The sequence below is a fragment of the Mesoplodon bidens genome (genome assembly GCF_964165515.1).
Source record: "Mesoplodon bidens genome assembly, chromosome: 4".
Taxonomy (NCBI): Eukaryota; Metazoa; Chordata; class Mammalia; order Artiodactyla; family Ziphiidae; genus Mesoplodon; species Mesoplodon bidens.
In genome coordinates this window covers 114,611,359-114,630,840 of record NC_138160.1, presented here as the reverse complement: position 1 = coordinate 114,630,840, position 19,482 = coordinate 114,611,359, and the positions used below count along the sequence as shown (strand labels likewise).

Sequence of the window (19,482 nt, the reverse complement as noted above, 5' to 3'; positions counted from 1 at the left end):
AACATTTATAGTTGACACTGATTTTGAAGCAGCTACAAGTTTCCTTTAAGTTAGGAACCTAACTTAAACCTGAGTTAAAGACTCAACTACTGAGCCTGCACTCTAGAGCCCGCGAGTCACAACTACTGAGCCCGCATGCCACAACTACTGAAGCCTATGCGCCTAGAGCCTGTGCTCCACAAGAGGCCACCGCAATGAGGCCCGCGTGCTGCAATGAAGAGTAGCCCCTGCTCACTGCAACTAGACAGAAAGCCCATGCGCAGCAACGAAGACCCAATGCAGCCAATAAATAAATAATAAAATTACTAAAAAAAAAAAAAAAAAAAAAAGCCATCACTAGGCTTCCCTGGTGGTCCAGTGGTTAAGATTCTGCACTTCCACTGCAGGGAGTATGGATTCGATCCCTGGTCAGTGAAGTTCCACATGCCGTATGGTGTGGCCAGAAAAAAAAAAAAAAAACAACCAAAAACCATCACTTGCTCAGGTTTTGAAATTCAATTTTAAATTGTATTTGTTGTTTCCTACTCCAATTTATCCTTCTAGATAAGGGGGGTCAGCAAACTTTTCTGTAAGGAAAGGAATAATCAGTAAATATTGTAGGCTTTGCAGGACTTATGTCACAACTACTCAAGTCTGCCATTGTAGTGCAAAAGCAGCCAGAGACAATATGTAAACAAATGGGAATGGCTAATCTAATAAAACTACAAAAACAGGCAGTGGGTCTTAGTTTGCCAGCCTCTGTTCCAGATGATATGCAGGATTCAGAGAAAATGGAAAAGGTAATTAGATATTCGAATAATTAGGAGAAAGTGTTTTTCTTTTTATATCTCCAATATTTGAGTGTTACAAAATATGCACATGCTGCTATCCCTAAGATTAACACTAAAAAAGTTAGCCACGTTTAATATCTAAACTTTTCAAACTAAAAGGATCAATCACACTTAAATTTAAGCCTTTAGGGCTTACCTGGTGTCACAGTGGTTAAGAATCCGCCTACCAATGCAGGCGACACAGATTCAAGCTCTGGTCCAGGAAGATCCCACATGCGGTGGAGCAACTAAGCCCATGAGCCACAACTACTGAGCCCACATGCCACAACTACTGAAGCCCGTGTGCCTAGAGCCCATACTCCACAACAAGAGAAGCCACCACAATGAGAAGCCAGCGCACCGCAACGAAGAGTAGCCCCCACTTGCTGCAACTAGAGAAAGCCCGTGCGTAGCAACAAAGACCCAATGGCAGCCAAAAATAAATAAATTTATTTAAAAAAATTAATAATTTAAGCCTTTAGCAGAACCATTAGCCTGAAGTATCTTAATAATTGGAAGAAAATGAAATTCATTTATAAGTTAGAAGTTTAAAGTACAAATATATAAATAATTACTATTTTGAGAAAAACAAGTAGAGAGAGGCAGATTTCAGAAAGCACAACCCAAGGAAAATACAAGACCACCAATCATGAAAGAGGTTTTACCATTTACAATTACCCTACTTGGAAAATACTTTGCTCAGAAATAAAGTAGTAAACATAGTTGGTTTTAAAGTAATGACTTTATTAATAAATATACATCCATATGATGATGTAGATACAAATCATGAACACTACTCCATTCCCATACACATAATTGCACACGAGTAGCTCAAGTTCATGGACATAAAAACATACACAGTATCTATTCAGACTTTTTACAGCAGAGAACAGCGTGCTTATATCAGTTAACTGGTAATTATTTTCTCCATAATTACCTGTGGAAAAAGGAAACTGTGAAACTCAAAGAATCAAAGTGGTCTGATTACTATAAATCACACGCTTGATTTACTATAGCATTAAATTTTCCAAAAATTAAATACATTATTTGTGAGAGCACATATTTATCTACTTGGGAGTGGGGGGGGGAAAGCAAAGGAAAGATTTAGATACATCCTAGAGTTTAATAGCATATAGTTAAGCTATAATAAAAACAAAAACATAATAGCATCAAAATATCTTATGTTCAAGGGAAAAAACGTTTTGAACAACTGTTGTGAATTCTTATATTGATATTTTACTATAAAGGGATCATAAAATTTTACTGCATATATAGACAATGACTGGCAGAGTAGCAGTTATTGTCAATATCCCCTGAATTGTTCTTTTAAAGCTTCTTAGAATATAAAAGAGAAACTTTTTTTTTTTCTTTAGCTCATACACTGGTTTTTCTTACACTGGATGAATCACCTTTAACCTAATAAATGGATCCAGATAATTTTTTTTCCTCCTTAATTCAAAGAAACGCTATTCTTATTTCATGAAAATATACATGTAAATTCACACAAACATTAATTTGGAATGAATATTATTTTTACTACTTTAACAGATGTTTCTTTTAAAAAGTAAATAAAAAATATAAAGAATTTTTTAGTCTAACTGAAATACTGATTTTTAAAACATCCCCCAATATTAAAAATTAATCACTTATTTTCTTCCATACACTGTGCTAGCAATTTTTAAATATCCAGTGCAAAACTCCAAAGATAGTATCAAAATCATCCCACGCTAAAGATTAGTTATGCAAGGTTATAGCTGTCAAAAAATGAAAGTTTCATCTGTATTAGCTCCTAATTTGTTAATATAAGAATAAATAAGGCATGTTAAAATATTTTTTAAAGAAAAAAGTAAAGCAAACTTACTTGAAGAGCAGATCATTTTCTGACCAAAGTTTTAATATAGAATAGTGAAACCTATTTTGTGAAGAACAGAATTACACAATATAAAATTACTAATTTACCTTTCAAGGAACAATCATACAGTGGGAGGAAAAGGCCAGTTTTCCCCAACTGATTATATTAAAGTATAGGTAATTGTTTAACATGCTATTTCAGTGTTTATCATGACAAGAGACAGTGTTACAAAAGATGCACAATGTAGTCTTTATAGAGAAGTAAAAATATTTTGTATTTTAAGACTTCATTCATGTTATCATTTAGATGTCTTTCTCTTCATCATGGCACCAACAAACTGTTCACAAGGAGAAAAGGAAGTGGAATCAGGAGATGCTCATCAGCATACAGATCTAATACTCCAGGTAACGACTCACATGAACACAGAAAATTCAGCTTTTTAAATGATGTTATCCATTCACAAAAGTAGCCATTCGCCACTTTTTTCCCTGGGACATAGCTCCTGATGTTAATAAATACTGTTATGAACATACTTCCTTTAGTTGATCTCACCATTTCATTAACTTGTATATAAGATTCATTATACATTAACACACCTGCTTTATCTTCTGACACACAGCACAGCACCACTGAGTAGATGTGCTGGAGGATGGAGAAAGGGGGAGGGGAATGAATGTAGAAAAAGGCAGGGAGAAAGAGCATGTATAACAAAATCAGGAAAGCAAATAAACTGGAAGGGAAATGTCAAATGGGTGTACTATAAAACACAACCTGCAACCAAACCCTTGACAGTGATATATATAATTCCATGGAAGAACATTTCATTAAACAACTGTTTTCAGGAATTCAAAAGAGGATTTCTAAGCAGCCAACTGCTGAACATCATCTTGAGAAACAACTAAATGACAGATACATAATAAAAGTGGATGGATGAACATATGAATAAAGACATAAGCATCTGTGTGTGTCAGAAGTTATACTGTTCTAAGTAAATTATTTAAAAAGTTTTATATTTTAAGCTTCTGCAAGAAGAAACTCTTGTAGCAATTTAGCTGCCAGAATGTTGCAACTGATTATGTAGTCATCCAACATTGTTCTCTATGGTTTGTGCAAAGCTAAAATTGTTGAGGTTACTGTCTTAGATGCCAGTGCACACACAGTCCCCACATACAATGCAACACCTCTTACTGTAAAGAGCAGCATAAAGTCCAGCTCATTGTGTCAGGCATCACTGGAACACCTGAAGGCTTGCTGCTTTTTTCCTGATAAAAAAGGTATGAAACATGACATCCATTTGCAGTCAGAGTTTGCAGTAACTGAGAGCAAGCCCAAACAACACAGTATGTGCCCTTTTAAATTTTTAATTATTTTAAAAGTTTTGGCGTCCTGCAAATCTACATTATAATCTCAAAGGCATTTAAGCTCACAAATACATATACACTAACTTTAAAGTTCAGTGGAATTTTTTTTCCAAATCCAAAGTTTATAATAGTTTATTTTATTTAGAACTCAGAATAAATAAAATGTATATTAACAAAGAATATTACTTTCAGAAAGAGGGAAGAGAGATATCCCCCTGTCCCTTCTATATGTATCTACCCAATACGTTTTTTTCTTTCCTATCTATTTTGCTTCTAAAGCAAACACTGTCAGAAAAAAAAATTTATTTTGAATGAAGTGGTCTCACTAGAGCCACCATGAGATTTTTAATTAAACTAACCAACGTATTTCTTACATGTTTCATGCATAGATGTATTCCTATATACTTCTTAATATTTGGGTTCTGACAGTCAGAAAACTACATTTTGTTTATACCAGTTTTACGGTCTACCATTCAATTTTTGTCCTTTGGTAGATACAGACCTGAAACCACAGTGACTGCTAATGCAATGGGACAATTTATCAGAAAAAACTAAAAAATATTCTTAATAAATGAACATTAATAAATGTTTTAAGCATAATGCTTTAAAACTAAGTATATGAAAGACAAAATGTAGTAACTATAGCAACATGCAGACCTTAAGAATGTTTTTTTCCTATTATATTAAATATGCTATTCTCAGAATGCACTGTATTCAATATTTCACCAAAAATGTAATGTGCAGTTTTTATTAAAAAGTTTATTTTTTTTGTAAATATGAATTGTTTGTAGTGTTTGGTATACATGCTCTTAGGCAATTAAAAAATACACAACCTAACATGGCTGAAAGGCAAACACTAAAGAATTTTTAAAGGAATAATAGTTAAATCAATTAATGCCATGTAGATCAATAAATAGGACGCTGCTTAAACCTAGAACATTAAAAATAAGACTTTTAACATATGAAATCTAAGTAAATGCCAAAGCATACAAATATCTGTGTCTTGTCTCATGAACATATTACAAAAAACCTCACAGCCACTATCTCAAGTAATCCTGAATCATTAGTTTGCTTTGTTCCATCAGTTAAAAATACCTTAGATATTATCTTTATTATATTGTAAGCTTACTTCACAAACTAATAGGTATAATGGTTTCAGTTGTTTAGCACATGAAGCATCTATTTAGAATGACCCAAAAGTAGTAATGAAATGAGAGACAACCATAACTCTAAAGGAAAAGCAAAAATGATTTAGATAGGTGTTACATTTGAACCTATGTACAAATACAATGCCACTGCTATGCCCTGAGTGCATCTGTCAGCATATGACAGTTTCTGAGCAAAAGCAGGAAAAAAAAAAAATCAAATGGGAAAACAAATTTGGAAAGCCCAGGACATAAAATCATGTATGTCAAAATAAAACCAAGAAGCTTTGGGATTATTCACAATCTTCCTTCTAAACCTGGCCCACCTTTCCTGCCTCATTCACTCATTGGGTGGCTTGATTTCGCTGCTGGTTTCCTCTACGCCATGAACTGCTCTACCATGCATCATAGGGTAAGGAAAAGCAGCAGTCCCACAGCCATAACCAAGATCGGCAAGACGGGATAGAGCTTTAATGCTACCTGGAGGTCTCCCTGGGCTGACTTTGTATCCCGCAGCTTTAGTTGTACCCAAAGGTCTGCCTGGACTTGTCTTAAATCCAGCTGCTTTGGTGGTTCCCAGGGGTCTGCCTGTGCTGGTCCGGTATCCTGCTGATTTGGTGGTTCCTGAAGGCCGGCCACGCTTACCAGATCGGTTGAGATTTTTCTTTTTCTTTAGTTCATCTTTTATCTCTATGCTTCTGCCACTTGTAGTCTGCAAGTGTGTTTCATTTAATGGGTCTTGCCTCTGACAAGCCATTGGTTTGTGGCTGACTGTGTGGCTGTATTTGTTTTGCTGGGAGGAATATATGTCAAACTGATCAGCAGCTCTCATGGCATCTTCACTGAGGCAGGAAGGTTTGCCAGGCCCACAAAAAGCTGGATTACTGCTGGCAACGGGATGCATCATTTTCTACCAAAAATAAGACAAATATGCATAAATACACATATACAAATATATATCTGTATGACAGCATTTAGTGGGAAAACAGTCTGTCTTCCAACAACTATGCAGGCTTTCTAAAATTAGCTGACAGGCAGGACTCCAGACCACTTATAAACAAACACACATCAGCAGATTCAGATACTTTTTTTTTTTCTCAATTTAATCACTGGCAGGCACAAATGCCATGCAAGATAACTCTAGTACTGATTTTGTAGTTATAATGTTCTCTGCTTAGCAAAGTGTGTACATGAAATCTGTTACATTTTGTAGGCTCTTTTCTTCTAGACTACTAAATCCTAAAAAGATAATAATAAACACAAGAATTGTTATTAACATGATTCTTTTTTTCTTAAGTTTCCCTAGCATTCTTAGAATGTCTTCCTTTGGCCTTTCATTATATTTCCCACATGTATACTTCTGATCTGGCCAGTTTTCACAAGGTGGACACTTCCTTATCATTATCATCATTTATTATTTATACAGAATCCTGAGTGTATGTTACACTTTACAAAAGATAGAATGTACTAAGGAAAGAACACAATCTGTTGGCCAAAGGTACTGACTCCCTTTAAACTATTCTATCCAAACAGGAGGCAATAACAACGTAAAGGGTAAACAAAGGTTTCCATTAGCTGAAATAAGTGAACATTTATACAAACTACAGAGACTTATACTACAAAAATATGTGTAACAATCATAATAAAATACTTTCTATTTTTAAAGTGTGGTTATCAAGACAAAAGTTGAATGTGCAACACTGCTTTCTCCCTTGACCATAAATAATGATGTGGATCTTCTTCCCTTACAAGAGCTCTGTGGCTTATTAACAAACAGTCCAAACTCTCTGTGAAGACATACATCCCTGTGAATTGTTTCTCTATTTAGCCATATCGTTTAGACACACAGAAAATGAGAGACTACAGTATTATATTTCAATAAGGTAAAAAACAAAAAAACCAAAAGAAAAACCACATGGGTTCCAATTCATATTTCGAAAGAGTCACAAATGTATACGAAGGTCCAGCCCCAAGCTGTTAGATGTTAGCCTGCACCTTTCATAAATGTAAAATTGTACCAAAACCTCAGTTATGAAAATAGTTACTCCCAGAGGCTAAGAATAGATAATCAATGTGAGCCAAAACCACTGCAAATTTATTTCAGTTATAAAGGTAAAAGGAAATGGAAATGAAGTCAAAGAACTGAATTCAGTTACATTACTAAATATTTGCTGAGAATCAACAGATATAGAGCCACTGGCCAGCTAGCTTAAAGTCTTAACTATGAAGGAAAAACATTTACAATGAGAAGCGACTTGTTTATGGCAGAAGCCTTATAGACTTGAAAACATAAAACAAGAGTGAGCTAAACACAAATATTAAATGGAGTGATTCTTCACTTATTCCCCAAGGATAGAGAATGACTTTATTATCACTTCATTTGCTCAAATTCTAATTTCAGATGAGAAATAAGAAGAGATCAAGATGTGTTCCAAATGTAATGATATTAGCTGAAAGTTTTTTGAGATTTGTTTGCGTGCCAGGTAATAAGTTTGGCCCTTTGCACATTATCTGACTTAATCATCACTACAATTCAACTCTATAGGGAACATACTGTTAGCTCTGTTTTACAGAAACTGAGGCAGGAACTTTAAGCAACTTGCCAGGGTCACACATTAGGAAATGGTAAAGCCAAATACAAATTCAGATAATCTGACTTCAGAACCAACCGGGGTTCTCAACAGCACCACTATCATTTGAGTCAGATAATTCTTTTGGGTGGGGGCGGGTGGAGGATGGGGTTGTCCCGTGCATTCTAAGATGCTTAGCAGCATCCCTGGCATCTACCCACTCCACCCTCTTGATGTCAGTAGCTACACCCTCCTCTTTACCCTCCCAATCTGTGACAACCAAAATATTCTCCAGACATTGCCAAATATTCCTTGGGGGGGCGGGGAATCTGCCACCTATCATGAGAATCACTCAGCTATACTAAAATGAAAACAGAAAACTCAATTTCAAATACTCCTGTTGGTCTTCCCTGGTGGCACAGTGGTTAAGAATCCACCTGCCAACGCAGGGGACACAGGTTCGAGCCCTGGCCCGGGGAGATCCCACATGCCGCGGAGCAACTAAGCCCAGGCGCCACAACTACTGAGCCTGCGTTCTAGAGCCCATGAGCCACAACTACTGAAGCCCGCGTGCCTAGAGCCTGTGCTCCGCAACAAGAGAAGCCACCACAATGAGAAGTCTGTGCACTGCAACGAAGAGTAGCCCCCGCTCGCCGCAACTAGAGAAAGCCCGCGCACAGCAACGAAGACCTAACTCAGCCAAAAATAAATAAATAAATAAATTTATTAAAAAATAAAATAAAACACTCCTGTTGAAGTTTTTATTCACCTCTTAAGCTCTACCTCTACAAATATCCATAAAATCTGTTGCTAACTTCTCCAAATAATCATAAAACCATTCTGTTGATAACCTCTCCAAATATCCACAGAACCTTTCTATTGGTAACATCTACAACATCTAAATCAAATAGATTTGTTTTCCAAATTGAAGAAAAGCCAATGTTGGGATTTGTGAAGGGACCAACCACATTCCTCTCCCCTACAAGTTATAAACTAACAGAAATATACACAGGAATTAGATAGGAATCAAAATACTAGTTTATTGCCAATAAAACTAGACTAGAGACCACATGCAAATACAAAGAGAAACACACTCAGACCTTTGAGCAGATTATAAGAGAAAAAGTGATCACTTTTTCTTTCTTTTGGCCGTGCCCTGAGGCTTGGGCCACACAGTGAAAGTGCTGAGAGTCTTAACCACTGGACTGTCAGGGAATTCCCAAAGTGATACCTTTTTCAATTTTATTATTCAGAAATCACCCTGCTGGAAAGCTCTAGTATAAACAGATAGAAAGGTACCAGTTCTCTTCCACAAGTAGCACTGCCAGTAAAGGGAGAAAATGTTTTCTCCTATAATCTGTTTCAGTGGTTTATAGCTCATGCCTTTTAAGTTCCTATCACTAACTTACCAAAATCTTCCCTCTGGACCTTACTTCCTTTAACTTTATTTTCTCTTAATATATCAGAACATTCATCATCTATTATCACTCAGGATATACAGTCTCAGCTTACATTATGTTAGGCTTTCAGAAGCTTGATTCTGCCATATATCCTTTACTCAGACAACCAACAATGAAGAAAAACACACCATTTAAACAGTAGACCTGCAATTAAAAAAAAAAATCCACCCATCTTCAACTACTTTAATCTTCTCCAGGAATTTATGAATTTGGTTTGTATTATGTTAATTTACTTCTGACACTGCTCACGTTTATTGAGGGCCAACTCCATGCAAAACACTATTCTAAGCATCAGGACACAAAATAGACAGGGGTAAAGCTGTTTATCCCAGGGAAGATAGTAAGATACTGATTTAAAGAACATTTCTAAAGGGCAAGTCTTCTGTACGTTCTATATTTTCCTTCCCTGCTACCACCAAGAAATCAGTACAGTATTCTACTTACTCAATTACTGATTAAGAAGCTGGACAATACATTTACTATGACTTTTACTCATGTAAATAGGTAAATTAAGGGGCTTCCCTGGTGGCTCAGTGGTTAAGAATCTGCCTGCCAATGCAGGGGACATGGGTTCGAGCCCTGGTCCAGGAAGATCCCACATGCCATGGAGCAACCAAGCCCGTGCGCCGCAACTACTGAACCCGTGCTCTAGATCCGGCGTGCCACAAATACTGAAGCCCACGCGCCTAGAGCCCATGCTCCACAACAAGAGAAGCCACCGCAATGAGAAGCCCGTGCACTGCAACGAAGAGTAGACCCCGCTCGCCGCAACTAGAGAAAGCCCACACGCAGCAACAAAGACCCAACACAGCCAAAAACAAATAAATAAGTAAATTTATTATTTTTTAAAAAAATTAACTGAAACAAGAAACAGAGCTAAAACCAATCCCTTTCTACTTTCAGGTGTCAACTTTTTAAGATGGGAGTCAGCACCATTAGATCTTTGTGTGCATAACCATCATACATAAACACACGTGCACACACACGAGGGCGCATGCAGAATTTGTATGTTGTTTTGTTTTGTTTTGTTTTGTTTGGGGTACGCGGGCCTCTCACCGCCGTGGTCTCTCCCGCTGTGGAGCGCAGGCTCCGGACACGCAGGCCCAACGGCCATGGCTCACGCGCTCTGCGGCATGTGGGATCCTCCCGCACCGGGGCATGAACCCGTGTCCCCTGCATCGGCAGGCGGACTCTCCACCACTGCGCCACCAGGGAAGCCCCAGAATTTGTATGTTTGTATGCAGTATGTGCATATACAAGCATTAATTCTACATTTAATAACGCCTCCCTGGTTCCACCTCAGGGCTCGCCAGCTGTTCTTTCTTTAAAGACTCTTCCCATACTATAGTACAGAGTTCATGAAAGCATGCAGGCCCCATTTCTTAATAAGAGTCAGAATGAATACTACATTTCTAGAAAGTTTGGGCTGAACGAAATCCAAGATTACAGAACTAGCAAAGGTTAATAATCTTTTAAAATAGTTCACTAAATATAAGGGAATCAACTAAGAGCTTCGATATATTTTAACTATGACTAAATTAGAATTCTTAAAAGCATATGCTAAAACTTGCCATCCCTGAAGCTGTTTTACTGTGTGTTTAACCCCTAAAGTCTTTCCGTGAGCTGTTCTTTACGAAATAATTCCTTTTCCTTCTCCTGAATGTGGCAGTCATCACTGTCAACATAAAGAACTATAACTATTTTTAGTAACTTCACAACGCATTCATTTTTAAACATGGAGAAAATCTTCCTTTCAAGAAAACCAAGTTCTGCTCTCTTCCGAGGAGCGAACACCACATAATTCTCAGAGGTTATTTCAGGTCACTTGACTTGTAACAACTAGCTAAAATCATATGCGATTTTATAATTCTAAATGAAAGTCCATTGGTGATCGACCTCAATCACTCAGAAAGTCTATTCAGCAAAGGCTAAAACAAATGCCAGTAGCGACGCATCCTGCCCCACCACGGAAAGTTCTGATACTAGGAGAGAACATAAATAACGGTCTTCTTTGTCTTCTTTCTACTCGTTAATTGTGCCTCCACGGCGCAGTTTCCCCAGTGCCGGAATCCTTATTTGACAAGAGGCGTTTAAAAATGCATTACCTGTTGTGCCCGAAAGCGGTTATTAATGTATCAGCAATAAGAACTTTGCAGCAAATACACGCCCACAGTAGAGAGAGGGTTGTGAACCCTCTCCGATAATCATAACTGATAGCCCGCTGTCGTACACCGGAGTTCTGCAAGCTGGTCAAGTCCACAGGCCACTCCATCTAGACGTCCATCTCGAAGCCAGCAAGCATTAATTTAAAGTGATGGCGGGGAGGAATGAGGATTCTGACCTCGCAAAGAAAAGAAAGGGTGACCCCTCCCCCCCGCCGCAGGAGGAATTTCCCCCAAATAATGGCTTCAAGCCCGGAGAAGAGCAGGCTACGACCGGGGTCCCTCCTCTCGCTCCGAGCTAGGCCAGAGCCCCTTCTCAGGCGCGGGTCGGAGACCTGTTCTCACCAGCTGGCTAGGCCCTCATTCTGGCCCCCTCCTTGCCTTCTCCACGAGCACCCGCCGCCCCGACTCTGCTCCCGGCCAGTCTAACAAACCCCCGCGCGCCCACCTACCTCAGCCGCCAGTAGCCCGGCCCCTCAGCGCGCCCAGGGGCTGCCCATCGGCTGGGAACCTCACGCTGGCGCCGCTCTCTTTCCAGCCCGGCGCCTCTACACTGCGCGGAGAGCCCAAGACAGAGGGAAAAGCAGACAGGGCGGCGGCAGCGGCGAAGCGGACGCTGGTTCCCAGCTCCGACCTCAGCCACCGCTCACGGCGAAGCACCGGACCGAGCAGGAAGAGGCCACCACAGCCCCGTGGAGCAAGGAGAGGCGTGCGCGAGCTCGCGAGTACCGCGCACGCGCACGCGCACGCACACGAACGTCGCGAGACCCAACCTCCCGCCGACGACCGGCACGCAAGCCTGGGGAGAGTAGCCCAGGGAGCCGGGCTGCGCTTGCGCGGCACGGGAACGACAGGAGGTGGGGCTTAGGGAGGAGCTCCTTAGGATCTGGCGTAGATCGCACACCCAAAGGGATAACTTCCTAACGTGGATTTTTCAACCCAATCCTGTGATGCTGGATCTACTACCGGCCCCATTTTTCAGATTACAGGACTAATAAATGGTAGAGTCAGGATTTGAACCCAGCATTCTTGTTACAGAAACTGTGCTTTTAATCACCGTTGGCAAAAAGATTTATTAATCCCTTATTGTGCTAGGTGCTGCCCAAAGCATATTAAAAGGATTCAGCCTCTGACTTTTAGTTACTTACGAATGGGTGGGGTGAGATCTCCACCTGCAAATAAAATGGGGAATATTCAAATAACATGAGGTGTTTAGGCCCTCAGTGCTATTAGCACCATGTAATAATGAAAAGCCTCATTTTGTGAAGCTAATATTAAAAGTTTAACAAGTTTTTATATCCATGACCTCCTCTGAATTACCATATTCTTCATTCCACCATCACAGGAAGGGATGGGACAAGAATTAGCTTGCTTACAAAATCTCCCCTTTTATGTAGCTGTTGCGAGATTTCTGGCATATGGGTCACCCCATACAAGCCACTTAGCAGAAGGGATTAGTTTCCCCGGTTCTTCGGTCCGTTAATTCTAAAATGTCAGAAAGGAGAGGATCCAGAATTAGGAAGGCTGCCGAGAGGAAGACACTTTTTAAAAAAAAAAAAAAAAGTCATGGTGGTTGTTTTATTTTAAATTTTTAAACTTTTATTTTTTCCGGCCAGGCTCTGCTGCTTGCAAGATTCTACTTCCAGCCCCAGCAGTGAAAGCACAGAGTCCTAACCACTGGACCACCAGGGGATTCCCAGGAAGACACTTCTTTGACGGCCTGAAGAGGCCAGAGGCAGGTGCTTATCCCTTTTGCCCATGCAATGAAGACTGTTTGAGGAGATAATTCTTAACACTGAATTGCACCATGAGCACAGCACTTGGCCCAGTGCTGCTGTCAGCAAGAAATAAAGAGCAACAACTTTTCTGGGTGAGTACACAAGCCAGGAGGCAAACCAAGTACATAGAACAGGCAAGCTCAATCATTTTCTGGCAAGCAGGGTTTTGTAAAATGATTCTAAGAATCGTTCTAATTACTCCTATAGAATAGTAGAAAACAGGACTGATCATACTACTATTGTTCATATATAAAAGGAGAATACCAATATAGAAAACAGCTAAAATACGCACACAGATTTTAGGGGATATTAAGTAGCCTTCCAAAAAACTTTTTGAAAACAAGTTTTCTCTAAGGAAGGTTTCTTTTTTACTCTTGAAGGGAAATGTGAGAATGCACTGCTGTGCTGCCATACCATGACTATTCCAGATGCATAACTTTAAACTTTCAACTGAAATGGCATTTGTACATAAAACCACATAAGAAGAAAACTTTTGTGAATTCCCAGGTGGTCCAGTGGTTAGCACTTCCCGCTTTCATCACAAAGGGCCCAGGGTTCAATCCCTGGTCAGGGAACTAAGATCCCCACGAGCTTCAAGGCGCGGCCAAAAAAAACCTTTCACACTAATAAGGTCAAATGATTTGCAGGCCCAATGGGCAAGTAGCCAGAGTAATAGAGGAAGTCAGACATTCCCGGGTTTGAATGTCTTTCTGCCATTCACCTTCTACGGTACCTCGGACAAGTCACTGCTTTTTCCAGAAGTTTCCATATGCGTGAAATGAAGATAATGTCTTTCTTGTAGGGCTGTGAAATAAAATGAGCTAATAGGTAAAGAAAGATGTGGATTTAAATCCTCAGTCTACCACTTACTGTGTGACTATGGACAAGTAACTAGTTAATTCAACATATTTATTGAATTCAAAGCACAAGCGATGCAGGACAGACAAGGTCCCTAACATCAGGAAGTTTACATTCTGGTGCGGTAGGCAAAAACTCAAATAAATAATCAAAATACAGTGTTAAATGCAACGATCTGGTGTTTTTGGATAATTATCTCAGGTTGGTCTTCATGAGGTGCTATAGTACACGTAACACGGGTAGATAAATGGATATGCTTTTTCAAGCGCATATCCATTTATCATCACTTCATTTGCAAAAAGAGCACACTTTTAATTAAGTGTCACACTATTTGACTTACCTCCAAACATTTCTTCTTCAAAAGTGTATACCTGTGAAATAGGATTTGGACTCAGTTCGACATTTTTCATTCCTTCTCCAAAAGCCTCAGCCTGGCCCAGAGTAGGCCAGATAATATAGACAAACCACTAGTTAATAAGACTTTTGCATGATAAGCAGTGATTGTATACATGTGAAAGGAAGGCCATAAAAGGAATATTCGACTAGAGTGGGAAACTGGCTGCCTCTAAAGACCTTTCAATTAAGGCAACAAGTGTTCTTAAATGCTATTCATTTGAACTGAAAGATATCCGTAGGAAAAATGAATCTCACTTTCTACATTTTATCAGTAGCCACTGACTGTCCTTGCTAGGTATACAGTTTATAGCAATATTGAAAGATACAGCAATATTGAAAGATAGCCTAAGAAAATGCACTCCCATTCACCCATTGTAATAAGAGTACTAATATTTATATGCTTTAATGCTTTATATGTATTATTTCATCTTATCCTCACAAAAACAGATAGGTATTATCTCTATTTTATGTATGAAAAAAATGAGACATTTTAAAGCATTTAAGCAACTTGCCTAAGGTTGTCCAAGTATCACCCAATGTGAATTTATTTATAATTAAGTATATGAACTGTTAAACTGTAATAATACTATACATGATATATCATGTAACAACATATTATAAAATCTACTCAAAAAATTTAAAGGATGAGATTTAATGTGGACTTTTTTTTTTTTTTTTTTTTTGGCTGCGTCGGGTCTTAGTTGCGGCATGCAGACTCTTCGTTGCAGTGCTCAGGCTTCTCTCTTGTTGTGGCGTGTGGTTTTTCTCTTCTCTAGTTGCGGTGCGCAGGCTCCAGAGCGCGTAGGCTCTGTAGTTTGCGGCCCGTGGGCTCGGTAGCTGTGGTGTGCGGACTTAGCTGCCCCACAGCATGTGGGAACCTAAAAGATGAGATTTTAAAGAAGAAATACAAATAGAGGATCCAGTGTTTTCTCCCTTTTTTCAATGGCTTACTAAACATGTGCCCCACTTTGAAGACCACTGCTTTAGATAATAGGCAGTCAAAATCCAAGAACAAAACAAAGTGAAGATTATCAGTGGCTTTCAAACTTGAATATGTATCACAGAATTAGTACCATCCCAAACACACTTATAATAGCAACTCTAGACTGTAAAAAGTTACAGGGGAATTGTGCTCTCTTTAAAGACATCCACTCCCCTGCTCTTTCCATGGAGCTTTCCAAATCTGAGACTTGGGCTGGCTTGGGGGATGGGGAGGAATCTTTTTCAAAAGTCTACAGTAGAGTTCTAGGAATCTCAGCTCCCAGAAGCCTCCCTCAGGCAAAGGCATGGAAAGAAAATATTACCTTCGATATTACCTTGCACTGGCTGGACACAGGCACCTGAGAGCCTCCTAGGAATTCAGGAATAAAGGCCAAGGACACTTTAACACCCAAGGCTGCTAGAACTGCTGGGAGTTGACAGGCTGCAAAAAAAAACACCTACTACCAAGTGCCAGGTTCAAATGACATGCTTTTTCTGTGGTCAAAGAGCACATTTTTCATACTGAATCCTCACATTTTCTTTATTCTATAATAGGCAAAATTGTGAAAAGGGACTAACACTCAAAACATGAAGTATCACGTATTTCCATTTATTAAAGATAATTAGGATTTTCTTAAATTGTGAAACTCTATAACTTTTACAGTAATCCTAATGATATCTGAGACAGTAACTCTGAGTTCCAGTTGTTTCCAAAGGGGTTAAAACTTTTTTTTATTTCACATTTTTACCCCTCTAGAAGAACAAGATTAACACAAATATAGAATTTTTAAAGGCTTGAGCTTCAAAATCATGAACTTCTATAAGCTTATGCCACATTTGGAAGAGAACAAGGTCAAGAAAAATAATCAAAAGTAAATTCCTCACTAGTCATGTGATTTGATGGTATGCACTTACATACCAGTTTGGCCATAAAGCCCCAGAAAGGTGAGACCACTGATATTGTTGGGATATTGCAAAGAATTCATTTGCTTACACTTTTTCTTCATGTCTCTACTTGGACTCCTGCTCAAGTAAAATTATAAGTTGATACAGAAAAAAAAGGACCTTCAAATATCTGCAATTGGTAATACACCAAGGAATCTTTACCTAGTGATGGAAATGTACCCACCTTTAGCTCCAGAGAGCTGGCCTAAGAACACAGCATATGTTTCACTAAGCCACATGTAAGATGTTGCTATACTCCAAGTCAAATGCCTCACTCCAGTGAGATTTTATTAAGGTTTTCTGGTGGTTACAACACCTAAACTGAATAAAATGTTAAGACATCCCCTCTACCTATCCACACACATTCATCCATTCTCTTTCTTTGTATTTACATACACACCTTTCTTAAAGGTTAACTTCAGCTTTTCATGCCAGAAGCAGAAGGCATAAGAAAATGTCAATAGATTCCAATTCTTACATAAAACTATGTAACACAATGTGAAGAACTGGTAGCTCCAGACTCAGTTCTAAGAGGAAGAGTATTCTCATTGACCACATTGGGCTAGCCACTCAGAATTCATGCCTACTACATGAACTTAGTATCCATCATCTAAAAAGGACCAGAATGGGGCATTTTACTAAACATAGTTTTTTACCCTGGACTTCACTTCAACTACCATTTTCCCCCCAGCCCCTACCTTTTTAAATTTTTTAAAACATCTTTACTGGCGTATAATTGCTTTACAATGTTGTGTTAGTTTCTGCTGTATAACAAAGTGAATCAGCTATACGTATACATATACCCCCATATCCCCTCCCTCTTGTGCCTCCCTCCCACCCTCCCTATCCCACCCCTCTAGGTGGTCACAAAGCACCGAGCTGATCTCCCTGTGCTATGCAGCTGCTTCCCACTAGCTGTCTATTTTACATTTGGTAGTATATATATGTCAATGCTACTCTCACTTAGTCCCAGCTTACCCTTCCCCCTCCCCGTGTCAAGTCCATTCTCTACATCTGCGTCTTTATTCCTGTCCTGCCCCTAGGTTAATTAGAACCATTTTTTTTAAGAGTCCATATATATGTGTTAGCATATGGTATGTTTTTCTCTTTCTGACTTACTTCACTGTGTATGACAGACTCTAGGTCCATCCACCTCATTACAAATAGCTCAATTTCATTTCTTTTTATGGCTGAGTAATATTCCATTGTATATATGTGCCACACCTTCTTTTTCCATTCATCCATCGATGGACACTTGGGTTGGTTCCATGTCCTGGCTATTGTAAATAGTACTGCAGTGGGATAGGGAGGGCGGGAGGGAGACGCAAAAGGGAGGGGATATGGGAACATATGTATATGTATAACTGATTAAATTTGTTAAATAAAAAAATTTTTAAAAAAATAGTGCTGCAGTGAACACTGTGGTACATGTCTCTTTTTGAATTATGGTTTTCTCAGGGTATATGCCCAGTAGTGGGATTGCTGGGTCATATGGTAGCTCTATTTTTGGTTTTTTAAGGAACCTCCATACTGTTCTCCATAGTGGCCTGTATTAATTTACATTCCCACCAACAGTGCAAAAGAGTTCCCTTTTCTCCACACCCTCTCCAGCATTTACTGTTTGTAGATTTTTTTTAATTTCTTTATTTTTTGGCTGCATTGGGGTTTTGTTGCTGGGCACAGGCTTTCTCTAGTTGTGGCGAGCAGGGGCTACTCTTCGTTGCGGCTCACAGGTTTCTCATTACAGTGGCTTCTCTTGTTGTGGAGCACAGGCTCTAGGCATGTGGGTTTCAGTAGTTATGGCACACGGGCTCAGTAGTTGTGGCTTGCGGGCTCTAGAGAACAGGCTCAGTAGTTGTGGTGCACAGGCTTAGCTGCTCCACGGCATTTGGGATCTTCCTGGACCAGGGCTCGAACCCATGTCCCCTGCATTGGCAGGCAGATTCTTAACCACTGCGCCACCAGGGAAGTCCCTGTAGATTTTTTGATGATGGCCATTCTGACCGGTGTGAGGTGATGCCTCATTGTGGTTTGATTTGCATTTCTCTAATGATTAGTGATGTTGAGCATCCTTTCATGTGTTTGTTGGCAATCTGTATATCTTCTTTGGAGAAATGTCTATTTAGGTCTTCCGCCCATTTTTGTATTGGGTTGTTTTTTTTTGATATTGACCCCCAGCTCTTATCTTAAACAAGTGCTATGTTATCTGCCACTAAAGAACTTTAGCTGATGGTTTTATAAAGCAAAGCAAGGCATTATAGGAAAAAGAGCTCACACAGACAAGTTATAACTTTGGAGGCTTTGCTCTCTAGCATGTGATTCTTAAGGTGCTGATGAATTATTTAGAACTGGGCTCCACAGCTGGCTTTGTAGGATTTATAAATCCCAGGTACTCAAGAGCTGGTTCTGCTCAAACAAAAACTTCTTTGCACATAGGGGCTGCCGCCCTCAAAAGAAGGACTGCAGTCACAGGTATACTGTGACTACCAGTTCAATACCATGTGCATACCAACAAGGCTAGTAAGGTATGAAATATATCAGATAATAAACTGTCTAAAAGGAGTTGGAGAGAATCTAGCCATTATCATTTCATTCTATATTTCCATTTTCTAAGAATGAGTGTCACTGTGATAAAACACCAACTGGCACATGAACCCATTATTTCACCTACAGCCTATCTTATGCCAAATACAAACACCATTAAAGACTAAGAGCCTTCTTCAGAAAGATATTTTTGGATAGAACTATATATTTTGTGTTGCTAGAATTTTTTAATAAAGATACAGAGAGTATAATACCTCTCTCACATGACTAGCAACGTAAACAAAATTAGATAAACAGCATAAAACATTTCAGCGAAGATAATTTTAGGAAAACTCAGACCAAATTAACTTTATTTTATAAGGAATTTAGAAAACATGAGCAAATATTGATATTGCATTAAAAAAACAAATCAACCTGTACGTCATTCAAATCTTAAAAATCAAAGAGTGTGACACTAAAAACATGTAATAACAGGGGCTTCCCTGGTGGCACAGTGGTTGAGAGTCCGCCTGCTGATGCAGGGGACACGGGTTCGTGCCCCGGTCCAGGAGGATCCCACATGCCCCGGAGCGGCTGGGCCCGTGAGCCATGGCCGCTGAGCCTGTGTGTCCGGAGCCTGTG

The 19,482-nt window shown here is 39.3% G+C and overlaps 1 protein-coding gene across 2 annotated transcripts; it reads right to left on the bottom strand.

Moving 5' to 3' along the window:
• Positions 1-1,532: 1,532 nt before the first annotated feature.
• Positions 1,533-12,094, bottom strand: LOC308616908 (UPF0461 protein C5orf24). 2 transcript variants are annotated; one of them, XM_081233412.1, is made up of 3 exons: positions 11,812-12,089; positions 5,648-6,077; positions 1,533-3,923 (listed from the first exon to the last, which is right to left on the bottom strand). In XM_081233412.1, exons 2-3 carry the CDS (start codon positions 6,072-6,074, stop codon positions 3,883-3,885), a joined length of 468 nt encoding a protein of 155 aa, XP_081089538.1. In that variant the 5' UTR covers positions 6,075-6,077; positions 11,812-12,089; the 3' UTR covers positions 1,533-3,882. The 2 variants fall into 2 exon arrangements, with proteins under 2 accessions (XP_081089538.1, XP_081089537.1); XM_081233411.1 differs by having other exon boundaries at positions 1,533-6,077; positions 11,812-12,094.
• Between the last annotated feature and the right edge of the window lie 7,388 nt (positions 12,095-19,482).

Coding starts and splice junctions, on each gene's coding strand:
- LOC308616908 (XM_081233411.1), bottom strand. CDS start 6,074: ATGATGCATCCCGTTGCCAGCAGTAATCCAGCTTTTTGTGGGCCTGGC.